Source organism: Simochromis diagramma, unplaced genomic scaffold (assembly GCF_900408965.1).
Source record: "Simochromis diagramma unplaced genomic scaffold, fSimDia1.1 OVJJ01000026.1, whole genome shotgun sequence".
NCBI lineage: Eukaryota > Metazoa > Chordata > Actinopteri > Cichliformes > Cichlidae > Simochromis > Simochromis diagramma.
In genome coordinates, this window is record NW_024386985.1 from 567875 (window position 1) to 595871 (window position 27997).

The 27997-nt window shown below is 40.4% G+C and overlaps 1 protein-coding gene and 1 long non-coding RNA gene across 2 annotated transcripts; one reads left to right on the forward strand and one right to left on the reverse strand.

Annotated features, from left to right (window-relative positions):
* The first annotated feature begins 925 nt into the window (after positions 1–925).
* LOC120738634 lies at positions 926–18400 on the forward strand. Its single transcript, XR_005697034.1, has 3 exons — positions 926–1431; positions 5548–5551; positions 18390–18400. It is a non-coding gene; the product is annotated as an uncharacterized LOC120738634 (long non-coding RNA).
* Positions 16885–22362, reverse strand: LOC120738626 (tumor necrosis factor receptor superfamily member 14-like). Its single transcript, XM_040039979.1, has 7 exons — positions 21977–22362; positions 21735–21860; positions 21341–21496; positions 20668–20755; positions 20412–20594; positions 20230–20286; positions 16885–20135 (listed from the first exon to the last, which is right to left on the reverse strand). The coding sequence occupies exons 1-7, from the start codon at positions 22152–22154 to the stop codon at positions 20081–20083; spliced, it is 843 nt and encodes a 280-aa protein (XP_039895913.1). The 5' UTR covers positions 22155–22362; the 3' UTR covers positions 16885–20080.
* Positions 22363–27997: the final 5635 nt, after the last annotated feature.

The following is a 27997-nucleotide window of genomic DNA, read 5'->3' on the forward strand; positions in this document are numbered from 1 at the left end:
AGCTGCATTTGAATAAAGCACCAAATCCACACTTTTAAGCTTAAATTTCAAAACTTACATTAACTACTGATTTTATCTACTGTTCTGATTTTATCTGTTTTGATTTTATATACCGTTTTGTTTGTTTGTTTGTAGAGCTCTGGGTAGCTCCCCAGCTGGGTCTAGACTGGGTCTAGAGAGTATTTTAAATTCAGGGAATTTAAAATAGAAAGTAGCTCGTCCGCAGAGGGACTGGTAGCTCCCCTTACGATAAGGGTTCGGATCGCGCAAACAGGTGTGAATAACACAACCTGTGCCAGAAACACGACGCTGATGAGCCTCAACTGTCGCTCCAACAACAGTATGCGACACAGGAGCATGCAAAACAGTTTTGAGGCAGCTGATAGGTTCAAGCTACAAACCTATCCGCTGGAACGTTGAGGACAATATAATTACACTGCAAAGCAAGACACAAGTAGGCAAAGTTCTTCATGTTTCTCGTGCACGGGAGAGAACCGGACAGGCGCCGTTCCTTCGCTTGACCCCAGTTGCTCTCGTCCGTTCTCCCGTACCACTGTTCTTTTATTGAGGTTACATGAATATGCATAGGTTCATTAACATATGACGTCTACATAGGTATACATGTGAACAAAGAATACTGTGTATGTGTGTGTGTGTGTATGTGTGTGTGTGAGGTCAAGGTGTGACCCTGTGAAGACTCTGGTGCTAGCTGGTGCCAGGCGTCTAGCAGATCTATCTGAACAAAGGGCTCTTATACTTAAACAGATATACGTGTGTTTGCTATACCATATATCAGCAAGGGAAGATAAGACCTCTCCTAGGAGGTGTGATCTACGCCAGAACACTCTGTAGAGGGAGTGAACGCACTCCCCCTTCATGCTACACAGAGCCGTTACAGACCTCCTAGGATGAGACATTCTTTCAATCTACAATTGATTATACACTTCTAAGCATATATGAGTAAATATTTCTAAGCATAAATGACAATCAACAATACAAATCTAACATTTCCCCCCTTTTTGACCTTTATGCTTGAAAAGTTCCCAGTTATGAATACTTCATGTCTGACAGTTTCAATGCAAACATTTTTATACTCAGCATATGTCAAATCACCCTAAATTACTGTAAAAGTACACAGTTTAACAAATGTATCAGCAGTTATCCCATTCCTCATTGATCTCATCCAATGGCAAACTGCATCCTACGAGCAAACAAAGAAATTGTTAATGTAATAGTTGAAATAAGAAAGTAACATTTTCAAAAACATCTCAGCTTGGTGGTGCTTCCTCCGGGTGTGCACATCACATGTCTCTCTGCAGAGTGGTTTAAGCTCTGCAGGGCGTCATTAATGTCTCTTCCAGTTGTTTCCATCACTGTCCACAGGACCAGAGTCCAAATGTATGTAGAATAAACATTCAAACATACCAGTTAGTTTTGTTGTTTGTCAACATGGGTCTCAGCTATTTCCAAAGCTGCAGACCTCATAGGAAACTGCTGTTATCACCACCATAGCTTCTGGTTCCTGTGCTTTTCACAGAATCATGATGTCATCCTTAGACTCCTTCTGCGCTGTCGATGGAGCTTGGCACGCTCCCCTCATCCTTCAGGTGCCCGTCCGTTGTCCACAATCTCCTCTGTTGGCCTCTGGAAACCCCCCGTGGCACAGCTCTCATTCCAACGCAGTTTCATGGTCCTTGCTGTGGCTCCAAAGTCTGATCTCATGATGGGCCCCAACCAGCTTGATCTTTGACCTCAACCACTGCCTGGGCTGTCAGCTATGCCTGGAATGGTTCTTGCTTCTTACTGGGCCTCTTAAGATTTCTCAGGAGATTACTGCTGCACCTGTATTTCCTTGCTAGGAGGGAAAACTTCTATTTGGAGAGCATGTCAACAATCATCAAACCACATTCTTTAGTTCAGTGAACTTCACTTATAGGCCATCAAAGCCTCATCTGAACATGGATGCACCACTTGCATAGGTTTAATACCTGTAAATAAACGGCTAATCACACAAATCACTGCAACAATAATAGAAAACATTGTTTAATGTTAATTCTGGACCCCACCTCTTGACGCACGGACACACCCATGCGTCAACTCACCAAACCTGGATCCCTGTCTTAAAAACTGGCTCCACCAGGAGCCTGCATACACACCATCATGGCCTGGAAAACAAGATCTGGAAATAAAATCAAACTTCACACTTGTAACCAATTATATCATAAGAGTAATAAGCATTCAGCACGGGCAAGACAAGTGTCATGTGCAGGTTTTCTCAAATCAGTAAACTACAATTATTTCCCTAATTTGCCTCAGACATGGATCATCCCATGTGCTCAGCTAACATTAATGTAATCAGTGACTTCTCTTAAGTAAAGTCACTCAACTCATCAATCACTATGAGCTCAATAGCCCATCTTCAACTATTCCATAAACAATCCCTTATATATTTTTCACATGTCACTTGTCTGCTTCCGCTGACTCCTCTACATGCAGTCTCAGAAAAACAAACATTAGCAACACACATTGATTATCCTGGTGGGCAGGCGTCGGCCATCCACATTCCAGAGGTGCCATAAAAACACCATAAAGTTAGCCATCCCTAGCCGTGGAAAGAATGTCATTCACATATAAACCCAGAAATCCTGTAGTAGGAAAACATTAACTAATCCTCTTATAAATCACATGATCAAACACATGATTAACCATCTGCTGTAAAAAGAAATGTAAATGTTAGCGCTGCGCAGGTGTGTACACTTTCTCACAGTAATGTCTGTGAGCAACACTAGTTAGTGAATGACACACACATAGTAAATTCACAGACAGAGAAAATGGCATTTAAAAGATTAAATCGTCATGCAACCTCGAATGTTGCTGTCATCTTTCTGCTCCTGTAACAAAAAACACATAAATTCATCCACCCTTGTGTCCTGTCTAGGTGGGGGTTAACCTTGAGTCGTGGTCAAGTCCTGTCAGCTTTTACCAGTCAGTCAGTTTGTTTTTTATTTCCATTCATTCATTCATTCATTCATTCATTCTTTGCTGATAGTGGAACCCATCGTCGCATTTAGTTTCCACTTCCAGCAAAATGACGTCATTTCAAAAAGAAAAAGAACTTTAGTTTGGATTACATCGCTGAATTCTTTTTAGGCCGGGACTTTCATTTAATATTGTCCCAAATAAGTAGCTTTCTCCTGAGCCCATTTCAATGTGGAGAAAACTCACTTGTAACAGCTTTCTCGACCGGTCGTATAGCACTTTTAATTTCTGACGTGCAGATCTGCTTAAAGAAAAGAAATAGACAAACAAAATCAGTGCCTGTTCAAAAATGAAAAATGAAAAATAACAGAGATTATCAAAACAAACTCTCAGTGCACTGTGAAAGTATCAAAATAAAAAGGCCTTGTTAAGTCATGACACAAACTCCTCATCAACTTCACAACAGGAGAAGAATCATCAGCTAGATTCACTCCAAACCAACCATCAGCTGCACAACACACAACATAAGCCTAATGTCTTATTAGCTATGAGTTTAATCACCAGGTCTGTGCTCTTCACTCATCTAGGCCACAGATCTATTTTATTCAATTTTCCTTTTTTCCCTTCATCATAAAACATGTGACATGCTGTCATGCACTTCACAAAAGAAGTTTGTTCTGACGTATTCAGAGTTGTGTATCTAAATATAGGATTCACTCGCACATCAAAACAGGAAACTCAGTGTTTTAGAGTCTCCACTCAACACACAACAACTCCAACACACCTCATTCACTCGTGCTAGAATTCAGTCACCTTTCATTGATCTAAGAACGATCAACTAATTTGCATATCAGCTATTAACCCACTAAGTTGACAGGACGACAGAAAAGCATGTTCAAAATAGTATCACAAAAGACAATTTCCCTCATACAGTAAATTACATGTGCTGCCTCAATCAAGCAGGAAGCTTCTCCCAATTTACCATATCAACAACTAAATTTATTGTCTGATCACTGGTTGCTCAAACCAGAATCTTTTTCCCCCACAAAAGTTTCAATTGTTGTCCTGCAACCTAGAGAGTCAATTTTTTGCATTGGATAAATTCAGTATTTAATAACAAGTGTCTGCTAAATTGACACTATTTTAACACTGATGAAAGATAACAAGATAATTTTCATTGCATGGGTGTTTGTGTTATTAGGCAGGTCTAATGCATGTCTGTGGAGCTGCATATCCAGCAGAGCATGTTCTTAAAAGCTGCCTTTCCTACACACTTCTCTGCTATTATTTAATCATTTCTTAACTAATGTGCTATGAGTCTTCATGAGTCATTTTGTGTTTGGAATTGTTAGTAGGGTTAATTCATGTTCTGCTTGTTTGTGTGATTTTGTATGTTTCTATTTTCGCAGTGTTTCAGACTCCTTCACAATTTTCCCACTTAAGCAGTCAGTTTTCTTTTCCCCAGGTTTGCTAACCCAAATTTTGATTTCCCACATTAAATAATTCCTATGTGTTCTCACCTAGTCTTCTCACTCTGTTGTCCTCTCCCACTTCATCAGTTCCGGCAGTTCTCCTTCAGCTTTGTCCTATGTTCCACTGTCTCTTCTTGCCATTTTACTCCACAGGTGGCAAATGTCAAACTCCAACTGTTCAGTTCTCCTCAAACGTTTTCTTCACATGCACAGTGAAGTTTCAGCTTGTTGTAGACACAGTGCCATTCATCCGATCAGTCAGGATGATGGGTTTGCTCTTCTTCTCTGATGCTGTTTGTCCACATTGCTGCTGCTTTGCTGGGACTCTTTGCTCAGGACTTGCTGCTGTCTTTATCTGCCATGTTATTGCTCTTTGGAGCTACATTCTTCAGGGAGGAGTGAGCACTCGCTTGTGAGTTTGAGAGACACACGGTGCTGTAAATAAGTCAGCCAGAAACTTGGCCTGCATGTTTCCAATGATGTTAAACTATAACTTTCTTCCGACTGCTGCATGTGGAAAATTGATTCAGGTCTGCTTTTCACCTGAAAGTGACTAAGACATTTTCATTATTATCATCGCTGCTTAATCAACACACATCTCTCTCTCTCTCTCTCTCTCTGTGTTTTTGTGAACAATCCCTTCTTAAAAGCATAAAATGAAGTTGTAGTTGTCTTTTGGCTGATCAACACAAAACCTTTTTCCTATGATTTATTTTTCATCTACAATATAAATTCTTTCTCTTTTTCATCTGCATAAATAAAATCACATGTCTGATGATACCATGGTGATCCATAAATATGATCACCAGTTTATTTAATTATTTTTAACCCAACAAAACAAATAAACAAAAACATGATGCTGATGCTACACACACACACGAGTCAAGGTGCAGGAAAACTGCTCACGGGAACGCTGCACACTCCAGTCATCACAGTTATCAGAGCTCTGTTTCCCTCTCTTTGAGTAGTTCTCAGACAGCTCTTGATCCGATAATGTGTAGTAGCTTGCTCATCAGCTCAGAAGAAAAAGAAAAAAAAAAAAACGCAAAAACGCAACACAACATCACACAGTAGTTGCATGCTCTGCCCACAGCAGCAAAGTCTTACACTTTCATATTCAATACAGCTTCTCCATCATGTACTTTTAGATGTTTCATACAGGGTTCAGCATATTAGTTGTTTTCACAGGTGTGCTCTATATCTCAACAATGGCTCATAATAAGACGACAGTCTTTCACACAGGTCAAGTGCCTCTATGCACTTCATTAGTTTAAATATTTATCTATATCACTTCACCTCATATGTCATTTTACAAAATTTGAGCAACCACAAGCTTAATGTAGATTACTTTTAGCAACTATCCACCTCAATTACGTCTATGGTCTGGCACACAGGCTGTTGTTGATCAGGGCAAGCTAAAGAATAAACATTTTGTGTCAGCAAGGGGTGGGGGGAAAGCCATCCACCAGAGCATATCTCAAGTGCTACTGATGTGGACTGGCCTTGTCCACACACTCCTGGCTGCTTAGGAAACCATGATAACAACAGCAGTCGGTGTCACAGACCACGTGTTCTACTCCGCACACACTCACACAACAACAACAACAACAACAACAAATATCCTCACTTGTTGTTCCTAGAGTATTTAAAAGTAGAATGGGAGGGAGAGCCTTCAGTTTTCAGGCCCCTCTTCTGTGGAACCAGCTTCCAGTTTGGATTCAGGAGACAGACACTATCTCTACTTTCAAGATTAGGCTTAAAACTTTCCTTTTTGCTAAAGCATATAGTTAGGGCTGGACCAGGTGACCCTGAATCCTCCCTTAGTTATGCTGCAATAGATGTAGGCTGCCGGGGGATTCCCATGATGCATTGAGTTTTTCCTTTCCAGTCACCTTTCTCACTCACTATGTATTAATAGACCTCTCTGCATTGAATCATATCTGTTATTAACCTCTGTCTCTCTTCCACAGCATGTCTTTATCCTGTCTTCCTTCTCTCACCCCAACCGGTCGCAGCAGATGGCCGCCCCTCCCTGAGCCTGGTTCTGCCGGAGGTTTCTTCCTGTTAAAAGGGAGTTTTTCCTTCCCACTGTGGCCAAAGTGCTTGCTCATAGGGGGTCATATGATTGTTGGGTTTTTCTCTGTATCTATGAAGCGCCTTGAGGCGACTTTTGTTGTGATTTGGCGCTATATAAATAAAATTGAATTGAATTGAATTGAACTCACAACCAACAAAAATTAGGCCTATTGTCTCAACGCAGTCTCACACAGTGACCGCGTGCTCTGCCGCACACAGTGGCAAAGACTTACAACGCAGTCTCACACAGTGACCGCGTGCTCTGCCGCACACAGTGGCAAAGACTTACAACGCAGTCTCACACAGTGACCGCGTGCTCTGCCGCACACAGTGGCAAAGACTTAAACTTACTTGGTGTTGCTTAGCGTGTAATATCAGCCTCGAATCCCGCCGATCGCCATTCATCGAGGAGAAAAGACAGACAGCGAATCCACAGGAACTTCCTGGCTGACGTCAGACTTTCAGCGTGCCTCTCCTCCCCTCGGTGAATGCGATTCCAGGGCTCCGGCATCGAAGGACCAATTAATGATAGGTTCAAGCTACAAACCTATCCGCTGGAACGTTGAGGACAATATAATTACACTGCAAAGCAAGACACAAGTAGGCAAAGTTCTTCATGTTTCTCGTGCACGGGAGAGAACCGGACAGGCGCCGTTCCTTCGCTTGACCCCAGTTGCTCTCGTCCGTTCTCCCGTACCACTGTTCTTTTATTGAGGTTACATGAATATGCATAGGTTCATTAACATATGACGTCTACATAGGTATACATGTGAACAAAGAATACTGTGTATGTGTGTGTGTGTGTGTGTATGTGTGTGTGTGAGGTCAAGGTGTGACCCTGTGAAGACTCTGGTGCTAGCTGGTGCCAGGCGTCTAGCAGATCTATCTGAACAAAGGGCTCTTATACTTAAACAGATATACGTGTGTTTGCTATACCATATATCAGCAAGAGAAGATACGACCTCTCCTAGGAGGTGTGATCTACGCCAGAACACTCTGTAGAGGGAGTGAACGCACTCCCCCTTCATGCTACACAGAGCCGTTACAGACCTCCTAGGATGAGACATTCTTTCAATCTACAATTGATTATACACTTCTAAACATATATGAGTAAATATTTCTAAGCATAAATGACAATCAACAATACAAATCTAACAGCAGCCACCTAAGAACTTCTGGTGGCAGTTTGTTTGTTAATTAGTTAGTTTGCTTGCTTGTTTTAATCAATTTTAAATCATGCCTTTTATTTGTTTTTGTTTCTAATGTCTCTGTAAAGCACTTTGAATCACCTTGTTGTTGAATTGTGCTATACAAATAAATTTGCCTTGCCTTGCCTTACAATACAATACAATACAATACAATTTTATTTATATAGCACATTTAAAAACCCGAAGGCACACCAAAGTGCTTCACAGTAATATGGAGAGTCAACATAAGTCAATAACAGGGTACAAATCAGGCACTAGCACAGACAGGATAGAGGCACTAACAGACCAGGAGAGTTAGATAAATACAAAATATGCTAAGAAGACAAAAACAGCAGTAAAATTAATAAAAAATAATAAATTTAATAAAATCTAATAAAAGATTTAAAAGTTTAAAAATTAAAAGATTTAAAAGGGTATTAACTGGTCGGGAAAGCCAAGTAAAATAGATATGCTTTCAATCTTGATTTAAAGGACTGGATAGAGTCCAAGGCTCGAATAGAAGCTGGGAGGCTATTCCAAAGGTTGGGTGCAGCTGAAGCAAAGGCACGATCGCCTCTGGTCTTCAGTCTAAACTTAGGTTGGGCCAGGAGTAATTGACCTGAAGATCTTAATGCACGACAAGGAGTGTACAGATTGAGGAGGTCAGTGAGGTAGCTGGGCGAAATGTTATTCAGGATTTTAAAAGTGAGTAGCAAGATTTTAAACTCAATGCGATATTTGATTGGTAACCAGTGTAGATCAACAAGAGCCGGAGTAATAGGGTCAAATTTTCTAGTGCCAGTAAGAAGGCGAGCCGCAGCATTCTGAATGAGTTGCAGCCTTCGAAGAGAGAAGGCTTGGAGACCACAGTAGAGAGAATTACAATAATCTAACCTGGAGGTCACAAAAGCATGGATAAGTTTTTCCAGGTCCCTCTGTGGTATATAATGCTTAGCTTTAGAAATCTGGTGCAGTTGAAAAAAAAAAAAACAGATTTAACTACAGATGATACTTGCTTATCAAGCTTAAAGGAGCTATCCAAATAGACACCCGGGTTACGCATAGAATCAGAGAGAGAGTTAGAAAGGGGCCCCAGCAGGGCAACAAGCTAGTCTCGAGGAATATGGCTGTCGAACACCATAACTTCAGTTTTTTTCTCATTTAAAACGAGAAAATTTTCTGACAGCCAATCTTTAACCTCTCTCAGGCAATCGTACAGGGAGTTCAGTGATGCTGCCAAATCAGCAGTCAGTTGACAATAGATTTGAATGTCATCAGCGTAAAAGTGATAAGAAATATTGTATTTTTCAAATATGGAGCCCATGGGTAGCATATACAAAGAGAATAATAAAGGGCCCAATACAGACCCCTGGGGCACACCACAACAGAGAGGGGCAACAGAGGAAGAGTATCCTCCCATCACAACAGAGAAGGATCTATCTGTGAGGTAAGAATTAAACCAGTTAAGGGCAGAACCCTTGATGCCTACAACATGCTCTAGCCTCCTCAAGAGTATATTATGATCAACCATGTCAAAGGCTGAAGACAGATCCAATAAAACTAAAACGGCAGGGCGACCAGAGTCAGCAAATACAAGAAGATCATTATAGACTCTTAGCGGTGCTGTTTCAGTGCTATGGTGTGGCTTAAAGCCCGACTGGTATTTGTCAGTGATATTATTTGCAATTAAGTAAGCCTGTATTTGGAGAAAGACGGCTTTCTCTAAAATTTTTGATAAAAACGGAAGCTTCGAGATTGGCCTATAATTGGCAGGGTCTTTCTGATCAAAATTACTTCTTTTAAGAACGGGGTGCACTACCGCATGTTTAAAGGCAGTCAAGACACAGCCCACTAACAATGATAAATTCATTAAGAATAAGATGCAAGGCACAATTTCCTCAAAACCTTCCTTAATAATTCAGGATAGAAGGATATCATGCATAGAATTTGAGTTTCTCAGTTGTTCAATTATTCCCTTAAGAGTGGGGAGTGATAACAGCTCAAAATGAGAAAAGGTGGACATGCATCCTAAAACCGGAACAGGGTTCAGCACAAGACGGTGAGAGTGTGAAGCCTTCAGTAATAAAACTTTTCCACTAAAATGATTTAGAAATTGCTCACAGAGAGCCTGAGAGGCCGAGCTCGAAGAGTCTGGACAGGGATTTATCATTGAATTAAAAATTTTGAATAACATTTGGGGATTGTGGCTATTAGTCTCAGTAATGTCTGATAGGAAAGCTGCTTTAGCTGCCTTCACGGAGTTCTGGTATAGAAAGCGGCTCCTACAAAGAATGTCATAGGATATCTGAAGCCTGTCTTTTTTCCACCTCCTTTCAGATTGACGGCAGACACGACGTAAGGCTCGTATAGTGTCATTTAGCCATGGTTGATGAGAAGTTCTGGGACGTTTCATTTTTATAGGGGCCACAGTATCTAAGATGGAACAACAGGTGGATAGCATAGCATTGGCAAAATCATCAACCAATGGAGGTGTGTAACAGTTCGTATCAGTGAAGTCTGGATCAAGAAAAGGCAAAGTTTAGAAAGGTCGTAATGAAGTTAGCCACTGTCTCAGAGTTAATGATACGTACAGGGCGATGACAGCCTTTAGAATTTAAATCAATTGCACATAGCTCAACATCAAACATAACCAAAAAATGGTCAGAAACACCAGCATTATCAATGTCCATAGTACAAATATCCAAAGCATATGAGAGGACCAAATCCAAGGTATGACCTTTAAGATGAGTTGGTTCCCTGACCCACTGTGTAAGGTTAAAAGAGTCAATTAGGGCAAGAAAATCCTTGGCTAGGGGGTCATCAGCACAACAAATATGTATGTTAAAATCTCCAGTGATAAGAGCTTGGTCATAACTTAATAAAAATGAACCTAAGAAGTCAGCAAATTCACAAATAAAATACCTATTATACCTATTATCTGAATACCTAGTCAGATACCCCCTGTGTTCAGTCCATCGTATTAAAAAAACAAACAATAGCATGATCCGTGTGATTTTGCATCCATTTCCAAATTGTAGTCAAGCAGCCCAGTCTCATAAATAGGTAACAGAAATGTCCCTAATGTAAACGTGTACAGTGTAGTGTAAGCATTAAAAGATCATAAAAGGAAAAACTAACATTTATGTGAAACTAATTTTAATAAAAAAAATGAACAGGTGCTTTATAGATTTAAAAGAAAGAATCTGAAAACAACACTTTTTTGGTCTAAGTGGTCAAAGTAGAAAACAGAACTGATGTTCAAGAACAAACCGTAGCTGCACTAATATTATACATCGCGATCGTTGTGGTGAACAGACATGTTGCTTTTAAAACCACATGCAGTGTGTGACCGTGACTGTTCACTGAGACCATGAATGCCACTTCGCTGAAGCATTCTTCTTCTTCTTACCATCAAAATGGAAGAAGACAGAGCACGAGCTGCTTTGATCTACTGAAAGGAAAAAGCAGAACATCTGAGCTGAAACCATTAAGATAGAAACAATCATTCAATGCAGTGTCTCAGGTGGCTTAGCCTGTTACAACTGTTGATACAAGCTAAATACGGTTAGCACACAGTGTCGGGGAGCTCCAGTGTGGGAACTAGTGGCTTTAGGTTTGTAGTCATTTAACTTTCATCCATTCATTCATTTAATTCAGGAGGAAGAAATGCCAGGTTGGTGCAGGCTGGTTACATGCATTTGGTCCCATGCAGTCTTTAACTAAATGACTTGGTTCACTTTATGGCTGGGCTGTATGTGGGGTTATATCATGTTATTTGGGCAGGAGTTCCTGTCCCCTGTTAGACTTAGAAAGTTTCTCCATAAGTAGAGTTTCTAACTCTTATAGCTTTTAGCACATCTGTAGCTGTGCAGGCTGACAGCTTTTTGGTGGCTCTTTCTACCCCACACTGGTTTTGAGTGTGTAAATACCCCCACTAGTCCTTTTGGGTTGCAGTTAACTTGGGAGGAAGGGGTGGGTCTGCCGGGACTAGATGAATAACAATTATCTGGGATCCATAAATTTCATAATGCATGCATGTATCTCTATCAATTAAACCTGGCCTGAGTGCTGCCATTTTTTACATTCAGTTATTTTTCTTAGAACTGTTGGATCTAAATAATGAATGTGTTACAGTTAAAGTGAAACACTGGTCAGTGTGAATGGCTCACTGGGACAAAGAAACCTTTAAATGAAATCCCATCACCTGATATCGAGTGTCAAACAATATCAAAGCTGTAAAATCTGTTTACAGTCAGAATTTATAAAAACTATGATTGTAAATAAATTCAAACTAGTGAGCTTTTCTCTTTGTGCTGAATATCAACACTGTGATTTCTTAGACTGTAAGCTTTACTTTAGCACAACCAGTTGTAGAAGCCGTCACTCCAAATGTCTTTTGACAACAAGACAAAAAAATGTTTTCAGTCCACGGCCTGAAGTTCTTCTCTGACATCTTCTGCAATCGGCTTTGTCTGCTGGTTTGAAGACAATAAACCACAAAAAAGATGATTTAGTCACTTTGTCTGCATCATGCAGCTCGAATGTGTCGTGTAACGATGTTGAATAGCCGTCGTTATCCCTCTGCTCTGTCAGTAGGATTGTACTGTACAGCATCTCATTGATATGTGAGGAATGCTAATGTAACACAATAACAGACGTCTGGTCTTACATCCTTAAAACATAAAGGGCAGGAGATATTTAGATATTTTTATATTTATATTACATTTTATAGCTGACAGATATTACTAAATAGATAGAATTTACTAAATGGTTGATGTACATGAAAAATATGTCTATAATAACAAATGACCATGAGAGCCAGTAGAATTAATTCAACTGGACACTCAAAAGACGTCCTTAAATGTCCTTTAAGTGGCAAAACAAATGAACAAACAGTTAATTGCTTACTTGAGATGAAATCTGCTCAGCTACTTTGAAAACAGCTTCTAACTGGTTCCTGCTTTAACAGGATGACTGCTCAAGGGTAAGGCCATCATGCAGTCCAGCAACCTTTATGGTTCTGCTTTGATTCACCAGGAACTATTAGGGAAACCTTCCAGCGCCTCCTATGAAAGACACAGGCATGAACACACAAACATTTATTAACATGTTCCACAGTCTTCCAGTTTGATTTTCTCATCCTATGGACAACAACGTACAGAGATGCAGGTTTATTGTTAACTTTTGTAAGGTTTATTTACTGAACATATCCAGCTGCAGCTCCACTGTGATCCTGAACTGGATAAGCACTTAAGAAAATGTGTCAATAAATGGACATACATCAGGTTATTATATTTATCCAAACAGACTGGATTAATAATGCTTCACTGAGTTAGAGACTTTAACAGTCTCTTCTATGTAAAAATGTCTCGTGCTGATATACCTGCAAACTTGACAACAAAGGTTTTTTCAGACTGCATGTAGCTGTCCTCTATGTCAGCTCACACATTTACATTTATGTCACACTTATTTCTGCTTTCCCATTTTATAATTATTACTTACATTTTGATTAGATACCTTGGTTTATAAATGATGAGATTACATAATTGGAATACAATTCAATACAATTCATGTATCCAATTCAAGGTCGCGGGAGGATGAAGCTTATCCCAGCTGATACAGGACAAAGACAGGCTGCCAGTTTATCGCAGGGCTAACACAATACGTGTAACAGAAAATCCACTTATAGGTTTGATATTTCTAATAATAATCATAATTATGACTATTATTTGAAATATTATTTAAAGGTTTCTTTATAAATACATTTAAAAAATTTTTATAACCCCTAAAATATAAATCTGAGCTGTTTCAGATTCTGACCTCTGACCTCAGTGACCAGGCTGTGTCCTCACTGCAGCTCCCTTTTGGAAGTACGTCTGCTTCTTGTCTTCCCCCAGTGATGACCGCCTGCCCTTAATATAATAATAATAATGGATTGCATTTATAAAGCGCTTTACAATTCCACTATTCATTCACTCTCACATTCACACATGGGTGGAGGCAAGCTACAGTTGTAGCCACAGCTGTAGTGTTCACCCTTTGGGAGGAATCGGTTCCTTTGAAACATTTCTGTAAATCAACATCGTGGAGAATGAATAAAATGAGTTCTTCAGGTCACCTCAGCAGTCCCACACTGACAAATAAAACTTCTGTGGAAGAAGAATCTGGATTTTTTTGATTTCCAATCCAGTTAAACTATTAAGGATTAAGCAACAGTGCTCATCTTTGCTCTCCTGAAATCTGTGTTAAACAACAACAAACATAAATTAGTAACAAAAATACAGAGAGGCTTTACAAACCACCAGCAACCAAAATGCTAAATTTTAATCTTCAAATGTTTCTGAGCCGTCTTCAACCTGCTTTTAACACAGAAAAGTCCCACAGTCAATGCAGCCTGACTCAATCACACAACAGAGACACAGAGGTACCGTTTAAAGTTTAGTGATAACCTGAGTCACTGATCATTTGCAGTATTACAGAGTCTGGCAGTCTTTGCATGATGTCCACGTCACTGTAAGTTTCTAGCTGACTCTCAGGTGTGACAGGCAGAGGTGGGACCAAGTCATTGTTTTGCAAGTCTCAAGTAAGTCTCAAGTCTTTATCCTCAAGTCTCAAGTCAAGTCTCAAGTAATGTCAGGCAAGTCAGAGTCGAGTCTCAAGTCACTGGTGTAAAAGTCCGAGTCAAGTCACAAGTCTGAAATTTTGAATTTCAAGTCCTTTCGAGTCTTTAAAAAAAAAAAAAAAAAAAAAAAAACGAAAAAAGAATGTTGCAGTTATATGCTAAATGTAAATATTAGACCATGTAATTTTTTAAATCTGTGTTTTTCTCAACACATGACAAAATAGTGAACTTAGAAAATATACACAAATTGTGAAATTGCACCTCTTTAAAATGCAGCTCAATTAAACCTAGCTCCAAGAATAATTTTCACCAACAGTTCTGAGATAAGCTGCATGTTATTCTTGGATGCGGTTGTAGGACCGGTGTCGTGCCAAAGTAGGTATCCCCGACAGAATTTGTTTCCCCTGTGCTGGGAGCACGCAGGAAGTACTGATGTTTTCATTTTGTGAAAAATTAGTATCGTTACATTACCATTCAGTTTGAGGGTTACAACAGAAAATTATATATTTATTGCTCACGGGGTATCAGATGGGATTATTTTAATAAACCATAAACATTTTGGCTAATAACTATTTTTATTCTCCTGTAACTTTATTATATAAAGAGCTAAATCCTCCAAAGTTTCAGGAGAAATGCGTCATAATAAGAAGTGTTTGTGAACGAAAAATCAGCAATGTGGGAGACTGTTTGTCCGTGATTTACACAGGGGGAACAAATTGTGGCAGGACCAGCCTGATATTATTTGTATCCCACTATAACTTCGTTGTATAAAGAGCTAAGATCTCAAAAATGTCAGGAGTAGTTAGTCATTATAAGAAGTGTTTGTAAACTAAAAATCAGCAATGCGGGATACTGTTTGTCCGTGATTTGGACAGTCCAGCGTGTGCTCCCGACGCAGGGGAAACAAATTCTGTCGGGGATACCTAGTTTGGCACGATAGTAACTTCAGGTCACTGCAACAAGCCCAGGTACAGTTTACCGACGGATGGGTGCAGGACCTTGAAATGCACCGTGTAGAAAGTAAAGACCATCGTACGTATCATAAGTTTACCAGTCTCACAAATCGTCGTCATAAATACACAATCGTTAACCGTTTATTAATAGGACCTTTAAGCTCAACGGTAATTAATTAGCAGTGGAAATAATTTCTGGTAGCATCACAGAAATGTAGCAGTGACAATAATACTGTATGCTGTAATCGTACTGGGCAATTAGTGATACAAAAAGCCTGTTTTATCCTGTGAATAAAAGTATATGTTTTTGTCAATGTACCATAATAACAGAAGCGAAACGCAATATTGTGTCAGGACAATTCACTATTTATGCACAATAAATAAAGGAGCATAGCGCGACAATTTCTGTTCAGCGCCAGACTTGCTTGTAACCTATATCACCAATTATGTTAAGAAAAATGACGCATTAACTACAACAGAAGACTTGCCTTTGTGTAAATGCTTGGAGCAGACTAACCTGTGAGCTGGAGTGTTCTGGGACGTTATATTTGGTCTTTGAATGGCTGCAATCCAGGCCATCCGTCGCGTCTTTGTTACTTCGGAAACATGGCTCGAACAATTTCTCTTCAACGACGTAATCCGATAACAACCGATCTCTTTACCCGTCGGCTTCCCGTGGCTGTCATGCGACCGGCTATTGCAGTTAATAATACAACAGCTTCTTGACATTTTTGTGTTTCTTTTTTATCGCTGTGATTTCAATTGAAAGCCTGCATGAGGTAGTACCTCATGCCACGAGTTCCCAGAATCCTTTGCGGTTTTACCCCTGAATGACGTCACATTTTCAATCTCTATATAATATGCATGTTAAATTTTATATTTGGGGTAAAATATCAAGTCTTTTCAAGTAAACCGGTTCAAGTCCAATTCAAGTCCCAAGTCATTGGTGTAAAAGTCCAAGTCAAGTCACAAGTCTTAGAACATTTTTTCAAGTCAAGTCTAAAGTCATAAAATTAATGACTCGAGTCTGACTCGAGTCCAAGTCATGTGACTCGAGTCCACACCTCTGGTGACAGGTGTGCCAGCAGGAAAGAGTAATAATAACCTGCATCCTGAGGTTTGTCATGCAGGACTAAAGAAGCCAGGCTTTGTTCACACAGCTAGGATTGTATTTTACACTGACCCTGGGTCAGTATAAGTATCATACAGTTTAAACGAAGCACTGAAACTTGCACATATTTATTATAGATGCACTGAAGCTAATCGAGATATTTACTGTCAATCTGTGGCTGCGATTAAACACTTTACTGGAAACTTTATTAACTAGTAACTTCATCAGTCATGACAGAAGCTAATATTTCTGTGCTAACATCATTTAAACAGTAACAACTTTACTCCAATATAAGCTAACGTTTACACCGTAACTTTAAGCTAGCACCACAAAGACGGTAAAACACGTAATAATATCTACAAATGCATCTTAAAGCTGTTATATTAGCACTCCGTGTATTACTAACATAACCACATTAACATTATTGACACTCGCTGACTTTTAATAGTCATTCTATAAATGCTGTCCTTTTAAATGGTCTTACCTGTACACACTGCTGTATCCACCGGATGCCAGTGGATTCTGGAGTCTTCCCACTTTCCTGTTAGTGATCCTCCATCTGGATGGATGATAACAACCTTCTGAACAATCTAGCAGGTGGAGATGGCCCATATCTATGGGACTGATGTCTGCTGATAACGCCTGATGGACTGATAACAGCCGAAGCGGGTGAATAAAGTCACCCAGTCGCTAGCTGTGCCATTACCCAGCATACACCACTCCCTCCATAAATGCAATAAACGATACAAAAGTAATAGCCTATAATTAATTTATCTGCTGTTTCTCAGGTAGTTGTTTACATTATATAATTTATTGTGTTCTGTATACGTCACTACAATGTGATTTTGGAAATATATAAATATACGGACATCAGGCTCTTCCGCGGCAATCTCTTGTCGTCAATAAACAACGTTTAGGGAGCTCATTGTTAAAGGAAAGCACTAACAGTCTGGATCAGACTGTTGATGCTCTGTAGTTCCTCAGCTCTGCTGACAACAAGGTCTGAGACAGACTCAGACCTGATCTTCTGGACACAACTGTGTAGTCTTTGCTAAAGTGATTTAGATCTTCACATCTGAACATCCTCAACTGAATTTGAACATACTGAGTGCCTGGTATATAAGGACTCTGACATCAGTGAACTAGCACTGATTCATGTTGTATCTTGTGTGGAGATGTTAACCTTTACATGAGTATGGCTGCTCTAAAACAGTCTTTTTACAGAATAATGAAGTTTTCCACAGAGCACCGAGGGTGCAAAGATTCAGGGAGCCTCTGGTTTCATGAGACTTTTTCAAAAGTATCACAGTTAGGTTCTGCACTTTACATCTTACACGTTCTTCATTTATGGAGGGAGAGGTATAAATGTGTTTGAGACATTACTCCGACAGTAAAGACGTGATTCACTTAACTTAATGCGAGCCTTCGTTGAGATTGAAAACAGTTCAAACGTAGAAAAAAGTGTTAAAAAGAAATCCATATACTTGGGAACTCAAAATAGAGAGAAACACAAGTGACCACACTCTGACCAACTATTAATGATTAAAGCCTTCAAATGCTAAAGAAGAAAACTACAAATCCACTTATTAAGAACAAGTGAACATGACAACAACACATAGACATGGAAAAGTGGCCAAGTTCATAAACTTTTCTGCACATTATCCATGATGTAAGTCACAGCATGCAGATATTATTGTTAGGTACAGGGTTTAAAACATGCTGTAAATGTTGGTGGTTTTGTGAGAATATATTTTTTTATTCTGACATTCCTTGCAGTGATCCTGAACTGAGGTGCTTTGTTTCTTGTTTTCTCAACATTAGTAAGACCTGAAGGTCGACTTCTTGAGAACAAACTGATTTTATCTGATTGTTCTTCCCTTTAAGTGGAAGCAATGTTCCATCAGATTACTGATCAGTGTTTAAAGTTTCATATATACTGTTTATCAAAGTAACAAATGTTTCAGTGCAGAGTTACTGACGGATAACCAGTGTGGATTCCAGTCAATCAATAATCTAAAATGATGTGGATTAGTCTTCAAACACAAGAGTGATCCAGAGTTTGTCCTGAAATAAGAGCTGAACATCTGGTCCAAACACTAGAGAGCAGAAACAAATAGTAAAGTTCATAAAGACAAACTGTTAAAGGAGGAAACAAAACGAACCTAGTTTCTTCAAACACACACACAAACAACAAGCTCCACTCCACACCTGGACACTAAACACAGACACACAGGTGAGCTGCTTGCTAGAAGGAGACGGGACTCCACCTGGAGTAGGACAGGTGGGAGGGGCTCAGCTCTGTGTGTACTGATGTGTGAACTTTAAAAATATGTCATCTGGCTGCTCAGACTGAGTCTATGTCAGAGTAAAACTCACATGCTGACATGTGAAGACATGAAGCCTTGTTGTATCTGCAGGTGTGAACATCCCAGATCAGCTCTGTTGTATTTAAAATATGAACATTTCTACTGCAAAGCATCAAATATTCTGCATATTTCTCTGTCTTTCTGTCTATAGATCCAGTCACACCTTCTATCTTCATCTATGCAGTAAAGACTGGGAGCAGAGCTGAAACGAACAATCCAATCGGTGAGCAGCATCAACAGCTGAGCTTTATCCAAACTCTGTACTAACAACATTTTCAATAACAAAGTTCTACTGGTGTTCACATGAATCCTGTGATGAAATTCATTAGCTTTAACCATGATAGAAGCTAGCAGGAAGTTAAGATGAACCATGTTGAGACTGAAGGACAAAGCTGAAACATACAGATGTGTAGAGCGTTGGACGTAAACAGGTAGAAAACCAACCAGCAGCTATGTTTGGAGGCTCACTGAAGACCTCCCAACTGTTTCTGATCAAAAATAAAAATCAAAAGTCTGATTTGTACTGTGAAAAACACAAACATGTTTAATGGATAAACTGTTTATGTCCAAAATCTTTCAAAACACCAAATCTATATACAAGCTTTACATGGAATGAAGTAAAAGTCTTGGGTATTATCTGCACAAATACTTCAAAGTGTATCCAGAACAATCAGGTACATATACAATAAGACAGCACACAAATGATTTGTACGATGTATCTGTCATTACTGCTGCTCCTGCATACATACAATTATCAAAGTTTTGTACAGATATAAAAAACGATCCCAACACACACTCTTCTGGAATTATTTTTTTAACTTGTCTTTTTTAAGTTTAAATTTATTTTAAACAATTAAATTATATTCAGTAAATATTCCATGAGTCCATTTTCAGTCTGTTCCACTTCCTGCTTTGAGCTCTGTGAGTTGTGTACAGTCACATGACCAAGAGCATGTCAGCAGGAGCACTGCAGGTTTCAGTGTGAGTGCAGTGAGATGATGATCCAGATGTTTGATTTCTGTCCACTGCAAACACAACGCGTCAGCGAACAGGACATGTTTATGTGTCTGTATCACAGGAGGTGGAGGGTCATCTACTAAGTGGAAGGTTGGTGGTTTGAAGCCCGGCTGCTCCGGTCTGCATGCCTACAAGTCTTTTGATACTGAACTCCAAGCTGCTTCTCTGGAATGTGAATGCTAGAAAACGTTTAAGCTTAGAAAAAAAAAGTGCTCGTGTGAATAAGGCATGTTGTTGTATAAGCACTCTTAGTGCTCAGGTAGAAAAGCACCATGTACGGACCAGTCCATTTACCAGTTATTCTGGGGGGAGGAGACCATTTTCTTTCTCTTTATCTTCACTCGGTTTCCCTCTGAGGAGAGACGCACATGTGATTAAGGCTCTGATACATCTGTAGAGACATCAGTGCCGCTCACTCACTCAACAACTCTCACACACACACCTACCTTCGACTTTGCATATGGAGTTCTGCTTGTTCTCCTTTTGGAGAGCTTTTGGGTAAACTAAAGAAAGACAGCATTAGTTTTTAGATAAATCAGTGTTATCATCATAAAAAGTAAAATAAATCATTGTCAGAAAACATGATGATTCAGTAAATAAAACATTTTCATTGTTTTATCATCCTCACCTGGATATAAATACAATCCCCTTCTTTTTTAAGTGTAATAATACTAATAACACTAATACTAGTCCTACAATAATTAAGACAATCACGGTGATAGTCAGGGTCACATGATTGCTTTTTTCTCCACACTGATTGTCAGCTGCAAGTGTTCCTTCTGTTATCAACTGAAGGTTGAGTGAGTGACATCTGGAAGGACAGAGGGACACTGTTAGAGGACAGTGTACAGATGTTGCACATGTGTCTCTGAAGCTTCACTTACTGTGTGTGTGGCTGACAGGAGTGAAATGTTCCATTTGAAAATGTTCCACTGCTGCAGTCAGAGCACTCAGTGTCTGTGGAGGCTGTGCCTGATGATGACAACAATAACATGTGTAGATAAGTGTGGACTGACACTCTGAACCCTTTAACTTAATCTGCCCTCACGGATGCTGAACACCACCTCCCAGCCAGTATCCATCTGTCTGCATTCATATTGAACCTCCAACATTAAAGGTTCATGTTATAGATCAACAATAAATTGATCAATGAAATCTTTTTTCATGCAAGTCTTTAAGTGTTTTTTAGGAAGATTTTAAGAAGCCTTGAGAAAGTAAAAATGTTGGACTCCAGCCGGAGTCTCACACATAATCCTGTTTTTGATAGTCTTCATCTATGTCTGTGCTTCTATGAGTCTAATAAGTTTTCTCTGATGTTTAATATGAGTTTAATGATGACTAAATTTGATCCATGCTCCTGGCGCTGAACTGCACTCAGATGTTTCAGCATCTCTGGTTTCCTTTACCTGCTGAATATTAGCCTTTGAGGTCAAATCAGACATTTCTACATGATGGAGCTAAAAGCTGATGTTTATTAATGTCTGTCGACTTTGACTAAAATAAATATAACAAGTAAATGTTTCCCTGAACTTCTCATATTTAAAAATACAACCCTACCATTCTGTCTGATGTACTGTCCTGGTTTACAGTGTCTGTGTTCCTGTGCTCTTCTACAGCTGTCTTTCTCATAGGAAACACAGTAGAACCTCTCCAGTGGTTCACATACTGTATCTGATGTTGATGTACACGGTGTTTTTACCCTCAGTCCTGAACCTGCCAACAGAAAAAGAAAATACTCAACATGTTTCATGTGTTTGTGAAGGATTTATATGTTCATGATTTCTGACTGGCAAACACCTTTGGTCTTTGTGACATCATTAAATGTGCACCATCATCATCATCATCTTGAATGTATGGATCCATGGACAGAGACTTCCCTTAATGATCTGTTTTAAAATTACTCAGTTAATTTTACCCGTTTCAGGGAATAAAGATGTGAACATAAATGTACCTGAGTCACAGTTTGTACAGGAAAGACATCGTTCTAGTCCATTTTGTTGATCAGTGTAGGTTTCACCCATGCAGGGAGCACAGGACGTGCTGCTGTACTCATTACAGTGAGTTTTCACTCGACTTCCTGGAGAAATTAAATACAAGTTTATTCAGAGCTTTCTTTTTTAATTCTTTCCCCATTGTTCATCTAAGTTGTGTGCTTAGAAAAACACATACACTCATCATTCAGTTGATTCTTACCTGGAGGACACTTTGGACAGCATTCGTTTCCAATCTGATACTCTGCTGGATGACATGTGAGGCTGAGCCCACTGAAGACTGTCATCACTATTATCTGAATAGAAATAAAAGGTTTTTGCATCTGGTGACATTCTGTTACTGCACACTTTAATTTTGGCTGTGTTATGTTTTGTAACATGGACTAATGCAGGAAATATTCTTTTTAGTCAAACATTTGAAATCTGTGTCTTTTACCCTTATAGGTCATCCATACTCTGTTGATGCATTTTACACCAACTTTTAAATAAGTTTTCTGCTGATTTGCTTCAAGGCCACTATTTAAGTGTAAATATGAATGTCAATTATGTGATTATAGGTGAGCTGCTGAGCCAGGTGAACTGAAACTTCCAGTAAATATATTACCAGAAATGCTGTGGCATTCACAGGTTTCCTTCCAGAAGACATCTGATCTGACAGGTCGAAAGTTTCCTTGGTCCAAAAGAAGACGCATGTCCCTCAGATTTGGGATGATGGAGTTCTAACAGGAAGAACAGCTGGACAACATCTGGAAACCAAGAAATGACAGGTTAGAGATGAGCCAGCAAAAGACATTGGACCTGTGCCACTAAGGTGACACAGGTGAGGGTGTGAAAGAGCATCAGGTGAGACTGAACCAGACAGAGGCAGGATTTCAGTTAATGTTAACAAACTGTTTAACCTTCAACCTTGACACATTCCAAACCTTCACTTTATTTTAACCTCTTTAAGTCGAAACATATACATATATAAGGACTGCATTCACTTTTGGCTCACTCTTTCTTCACTTCCACACGGGGCGGCAGCTGAGGTGAGGTTCTATTTGGGTTTTATTTTATGTATTGTTTAAGGGAATGAGTAACTTAAATCTGTTTTCCTGTTTTCTTTCAGCTGTGGCAGTCCATGTGTGTCTTTGTTTCCTTCCTTCTTTGCCTTATTTATTTGAGAATAAAAGGAGAACCCTGAGAATAATTCTGAATTAGATGGCTGCTTTTTCTTATTCTAACCGGATGAGCCCATGATGCTGATTGCTTCAGCCCTGAACCTTCCTTCCTTCAAAACATGAGTGTCAGAGTGGGTAAGAACACCTCTTCCACCCTTGTGGTCAACACCGGTGCCCCTCAGGGGTGTGTTCTGAGCCCTCTGCTATACACTCTCTTCACCCATGACTGTATTTCCTCCTGCGCGTCCAATCTCATTGTTAAGTTTGCCGATGACACCACAGTGCTCGGACTTATATCCAACAACGATGAGACAAACTACAGGACAGAGGTGCAACAACTAGAGTCATGGTGCCACGACAATAACTTGGTCTTAAACACCAAAAAGACCAAGGAGATCATTGTAGATTTCCGGAGGAAGGGTCATAACAACCATCTGCCTCTCTTCATCAGTAGTGAGGCGGTGGAGAGGGTGAGCAGTTTTAAATTCTTGGGGGTAACTGTGACTGAGGACCTGTCCTGGGGCAACCATATCACCTTAGTTGCACGGAAGGCCCAACAGCGCCTCTACTACCTGAGGAGACTGCGGAGCGCACACATTCCCAGACCTCTGATGTTGAACTTCTACAACTGTGCCATCAGCAGCGTTCTGACGCATGGATTTCTAGTGTGGTTCCCCAGCTGCACCAAGGCCGACCAGCAAGCACTCCAGCGGGTGGTGAAAGAAGCTGGCAGAATTATTGGAACAATTCTGCCAGAGATTAGTAATATCTTCCCCACTCGCTGTCTGAGGAGGGTGCACAGTATCCTGCGGGACCAACATCACCCTGCGTGCCACCTTTTCCACCTGCTGCCCTCAGGGAGAAGGTACAGGTCTATACAGGCCAGAACATCCAGACTGGCCAACAGCCTGTATCCACAGGCTGTGAGGCTCCTGAATTCTGCCCCCCTCCCCTCTCTGCCCCCCTCTCACGGACAATAACCATATCCAACTTCTTAATAGCACTGAACTGGTTTGCATTGGTGCATTATATCTTTATTCTCTCCCCCCCTCTTTCTTAAATAGACAACCATCATATCTCACAGTACAATAATATTGAACAGGTTGCATTGTTGCATTTTGTCATGTTTCTCAGGTCTTTGTCTGAATGTCCTATGAACATTACCTGTCTTGTTCTCATGTTGTTGCTAAGGATTGTCTCATTGCACTGAAGTCACACTGGGTTAAATATTTACACTTGGGTTTTAAGGGGTATTTGTTTTTTTTTACGGGTTGTACGGAAGCCCCAAACGCAATTTCATTGTTCTTTGACAATGACAATAAATAAATACTTGACTTGACTTGACTTCCACAGCACTGACACAGACAGACAGGTCTGACTTGTTTCAGTGTTTACATATCACTCTGAGCATTTGCAGTACATCTCTTACCTTCCACAGAGTGAACAGCTTTATACAGGCTCTGTTATCACAGCGTGAAGAGTAAAAGGTGTTCAAACAGGTGAAGTGTACGACTTAAACCTGTAACATGAATCCATCGATCATTGATCCCAGAATACGAGCTCGGAATGTTGCCTTCAGAGATGGAGACGAGGCGAGCCTGAGGACAGCTAGGGCCAACCTTTCCCGTGGCATCGATGATGATGCCATCTCCACTGCACTCCACTCAGCACTCACACACCTGGACAAAAAAGACTCATATGTTCGAATGCTGTTCATAGATTTCAGTTCAGCATTCAACACTATAATCCCCCAACAGCTCACTCAAAAACTGGTCCAGCTGGGGCTCAACACCTCACTGTGCAACTGGCTGTTGGATTTCCTCACCGGAAGACCTCAAGCAGTACGGGTCGGCAGTAATACATCCAGCACCATCATTTTAAACACGGGGGCCCCGCAGGGATGTGTGCTGAGCCCCCTCCTCTTCACTCTGCTGACCCATGACTGCACTCCATCATATAGCTCCAACCTCTTCATCAAGTTTGCGGATGACACAACGGTGGTGGGTCTCATTAGCAACAGGGATGAGACCGACTACAGAAGTGAGGTGAGACGCCTGGCCACGTGGTGTGTTGACAACAATCTCTCTCTGAATGTGGAGAAGACGAAGGAGATTGTTGTGGACTTCAGGAGAATGCACACCCAACATGCTCCTCTGACCATTGACGGAGCGTCTGTGGAGAGAGTGAGCAGCACCAAGTTCTTGGGTGTGCACATCACAGAGGATCTCTCCTGGACGTACAACACCACAGCACTGGCCAAGAAATCACAGCAGCGTCTCTTCTTTCTCCGCAAACTAAGAAGAGCAGGAGCACCAGCCCCCATCATGTACACTTTCTACAGAGGCACCATCGAGAGCATCCTGTCGAGCTGCATCACTGTGTGGTTTGGAGCCTGCAATGCGTCCTGTCATAGAACCCTCCAACGCATAGTGAGAGCTGCAGAGAGGATCATTGGTGTCTCTCTCCCCTCCCTCCAGGACATTTACAGCACCCGTCTCACTAAAAAAGCCCTTTGCATAGCGGCTGATCCCACGCACCCAATGCAAAGCTTCTTCAAGCTGCTGCCGTCAGGGAGGAGACTGCGGAGTCTCCAGGCCAGGACCAGAAGACTGAAGGACAGCTTCATCCATCAGGCTGTCAGGAAGCTTAACTCCCTCCCGATTCTGCCCCCTCTCCCCTCTTCTCCTCCATGGTCTCACTGAACTCTGTCACATACATACACACACACACACACACTCTCTGACTCACTCACTGGCCTGCACCAGTTACCAGTCACTTTGTGGAGCATTGGACTGCCATTACCTCATAAGACTTTGTTGTTACACTATCTCTTACCGTACATTACTAAATCTCCATTTGCACTATTTGCCTATTTGCACTACTCTGCCTGGTTTACACTCAATGTCATTTACCCTTACCTGAATATTGTATATTGTATATTGCATAGCTTTCTTGTTAATTTGTATTGTATTTATTTATTTAAATTTTTACTTTTTAATTATTTTATTTGCATTTTTTAATCACTCTTATATTTAAATGTTCATTTGCTATTTCATCTAGGGTTTGAGAGTAACGAAATTTCTATTCTCCGTATGTCCTGTACATGTGGCAGAATTGACAAATAAAGTTGACTTTGACGATGTGATGATTTTACTGCACCGATTCATGTTGAGTGTATAACCACAGAGATGAACAGCAGCTTCTACCATACTGTAATAATCAGTATGACTGTATTATGATCATGATACTTTATAAAATTTAGTAAATTTATTATCTTTATTTCTACAGACACCTGTTTCTGTTCACTACAACCAGCAGGGGGCGTCCTGCAGCGACACCAGGGATGGTAAACAAGTCAGGGTGGTAAAATTCGAGAATCTGATGTATACTAAGTCAGGAACAAGTATTAAAGATGAATCCTGAGGGGTTTTATAACATATTTATAATCACACACACGCTCTGCGCCTGAAGCCTTCTGTTCTCCCGTCACGGCCTGATGCTTATGGCGGCTCTCCGCCTAAAACAACAAAAATGTCATCTTTCCTCCGTCACGGAGCTCCGATATGCTCAAGTGTCTTTATTGTTATTACCTGTTTGTGTGTCACAGGAAGAAGAGAAGGGAACGTCCTCTTACAATGACCAATGTAACCTTCGGGCCCCACCCGAAAGTTAGCAAAGTCTGCTAACGGCTCTAATGTCGCTAGCTACAGTAGCGTAGTTAGACAGCTGCTAGCTTGACCCTTAGACAGGAACGTGCTCGCTTCTGTGCTAGTTCAACTGTTCGCGATCAGTTTACTGTCCGTGGATGACAGACGGGTTATCCACACAATCCTCATCAACCACACCGTAAGCACCAGCTATGTTCCGCCGTTTTCTCCATTTTGTTGTTCTTCTTTTCCTGTTTCTTCTTCCTGCTCATCGCCTTTCAAAATAAGAGCACCTTTTAACCTGAGCTAATGTGGAAACAGTGAATAAAACAAAGTGCCAATCCATCCATGAATATTACAATAAAAGCTGAACCCATGGTCCACAGAGCTGTACGACTATGTGTGACTATATTACACTGACCGTGTGATAAAGCTCTGTAACAGAGACACCTCAGCTTGACCAACACAGAAGATGAAAGCGGACAGGTTCAGGTTCCGGTGTTCTCTAACGCTCACAAACAGAAAATGACGTATGTGGAATTTCATTTCATTTCTGTGATTGTTGTTTTAAACAGTCTGCTGTGCAATAATATAATAAAATGAAAATAAACACATGATGCCATTTTATTTAGGATGATTTCATAAAAGTTAACAAACCAAAGTCACACCACATCCACCTTCATTTCGTGCACAGATGATGGCTGTATTCCACTTCAGGGTCTGCAGCCTTAAAGTATGCAGCCTCAACGATCCTCAAGGGCCGCGTACTCAAAGACCGCTAAGGCCGGAAGTGTGAGGCTTGTGAAATGGGACGGTCTAGCCTCCGTCGCGCTGCCCAGGTTGCCTAGCAACCATGATAGCTGGAAACGTGTGGTTGACTGAAATGAAGGAGAACATGTTTTGTTCGTTCGTTTGTTTGTTTCTACATGAGCTTTGTGTGATTTAATAAGTATCTGAGGCTAAGACCACAGGACTGTAAAACATGATTGATGGGCTTCATATCTGTACTGAACAGTCATATAAGATTAGCTAGTAAATAACAAATAGTTAATGTTGTTCATGAGACTAAAGTCAGTGTAAATATGATATGGCCAATATTATAGTTATTATGCTAATCATTATTAGTTATTACAGCAGTGAGTTTGAACTCTCAAATCAAATCACTTCTATTGTCACATCACATGTGCAGGTACACTATACAGCACATGTGAGTGAAATTCATGTGAGTGAACTCTGTGTCAAATACTGAACTTCAGTAAAGATTCAAGTTGCAGCTATTTATATGTCCTATCACCTTAAATCTTCACTTAAAGACACTCAAGTATCTTTGACAGTGTATATATAGATGTATTATATATAAGAGACAAATGTTGTTCCTTCCAGTATGTTGGCATTATTACATTTGGCTCAATGCTT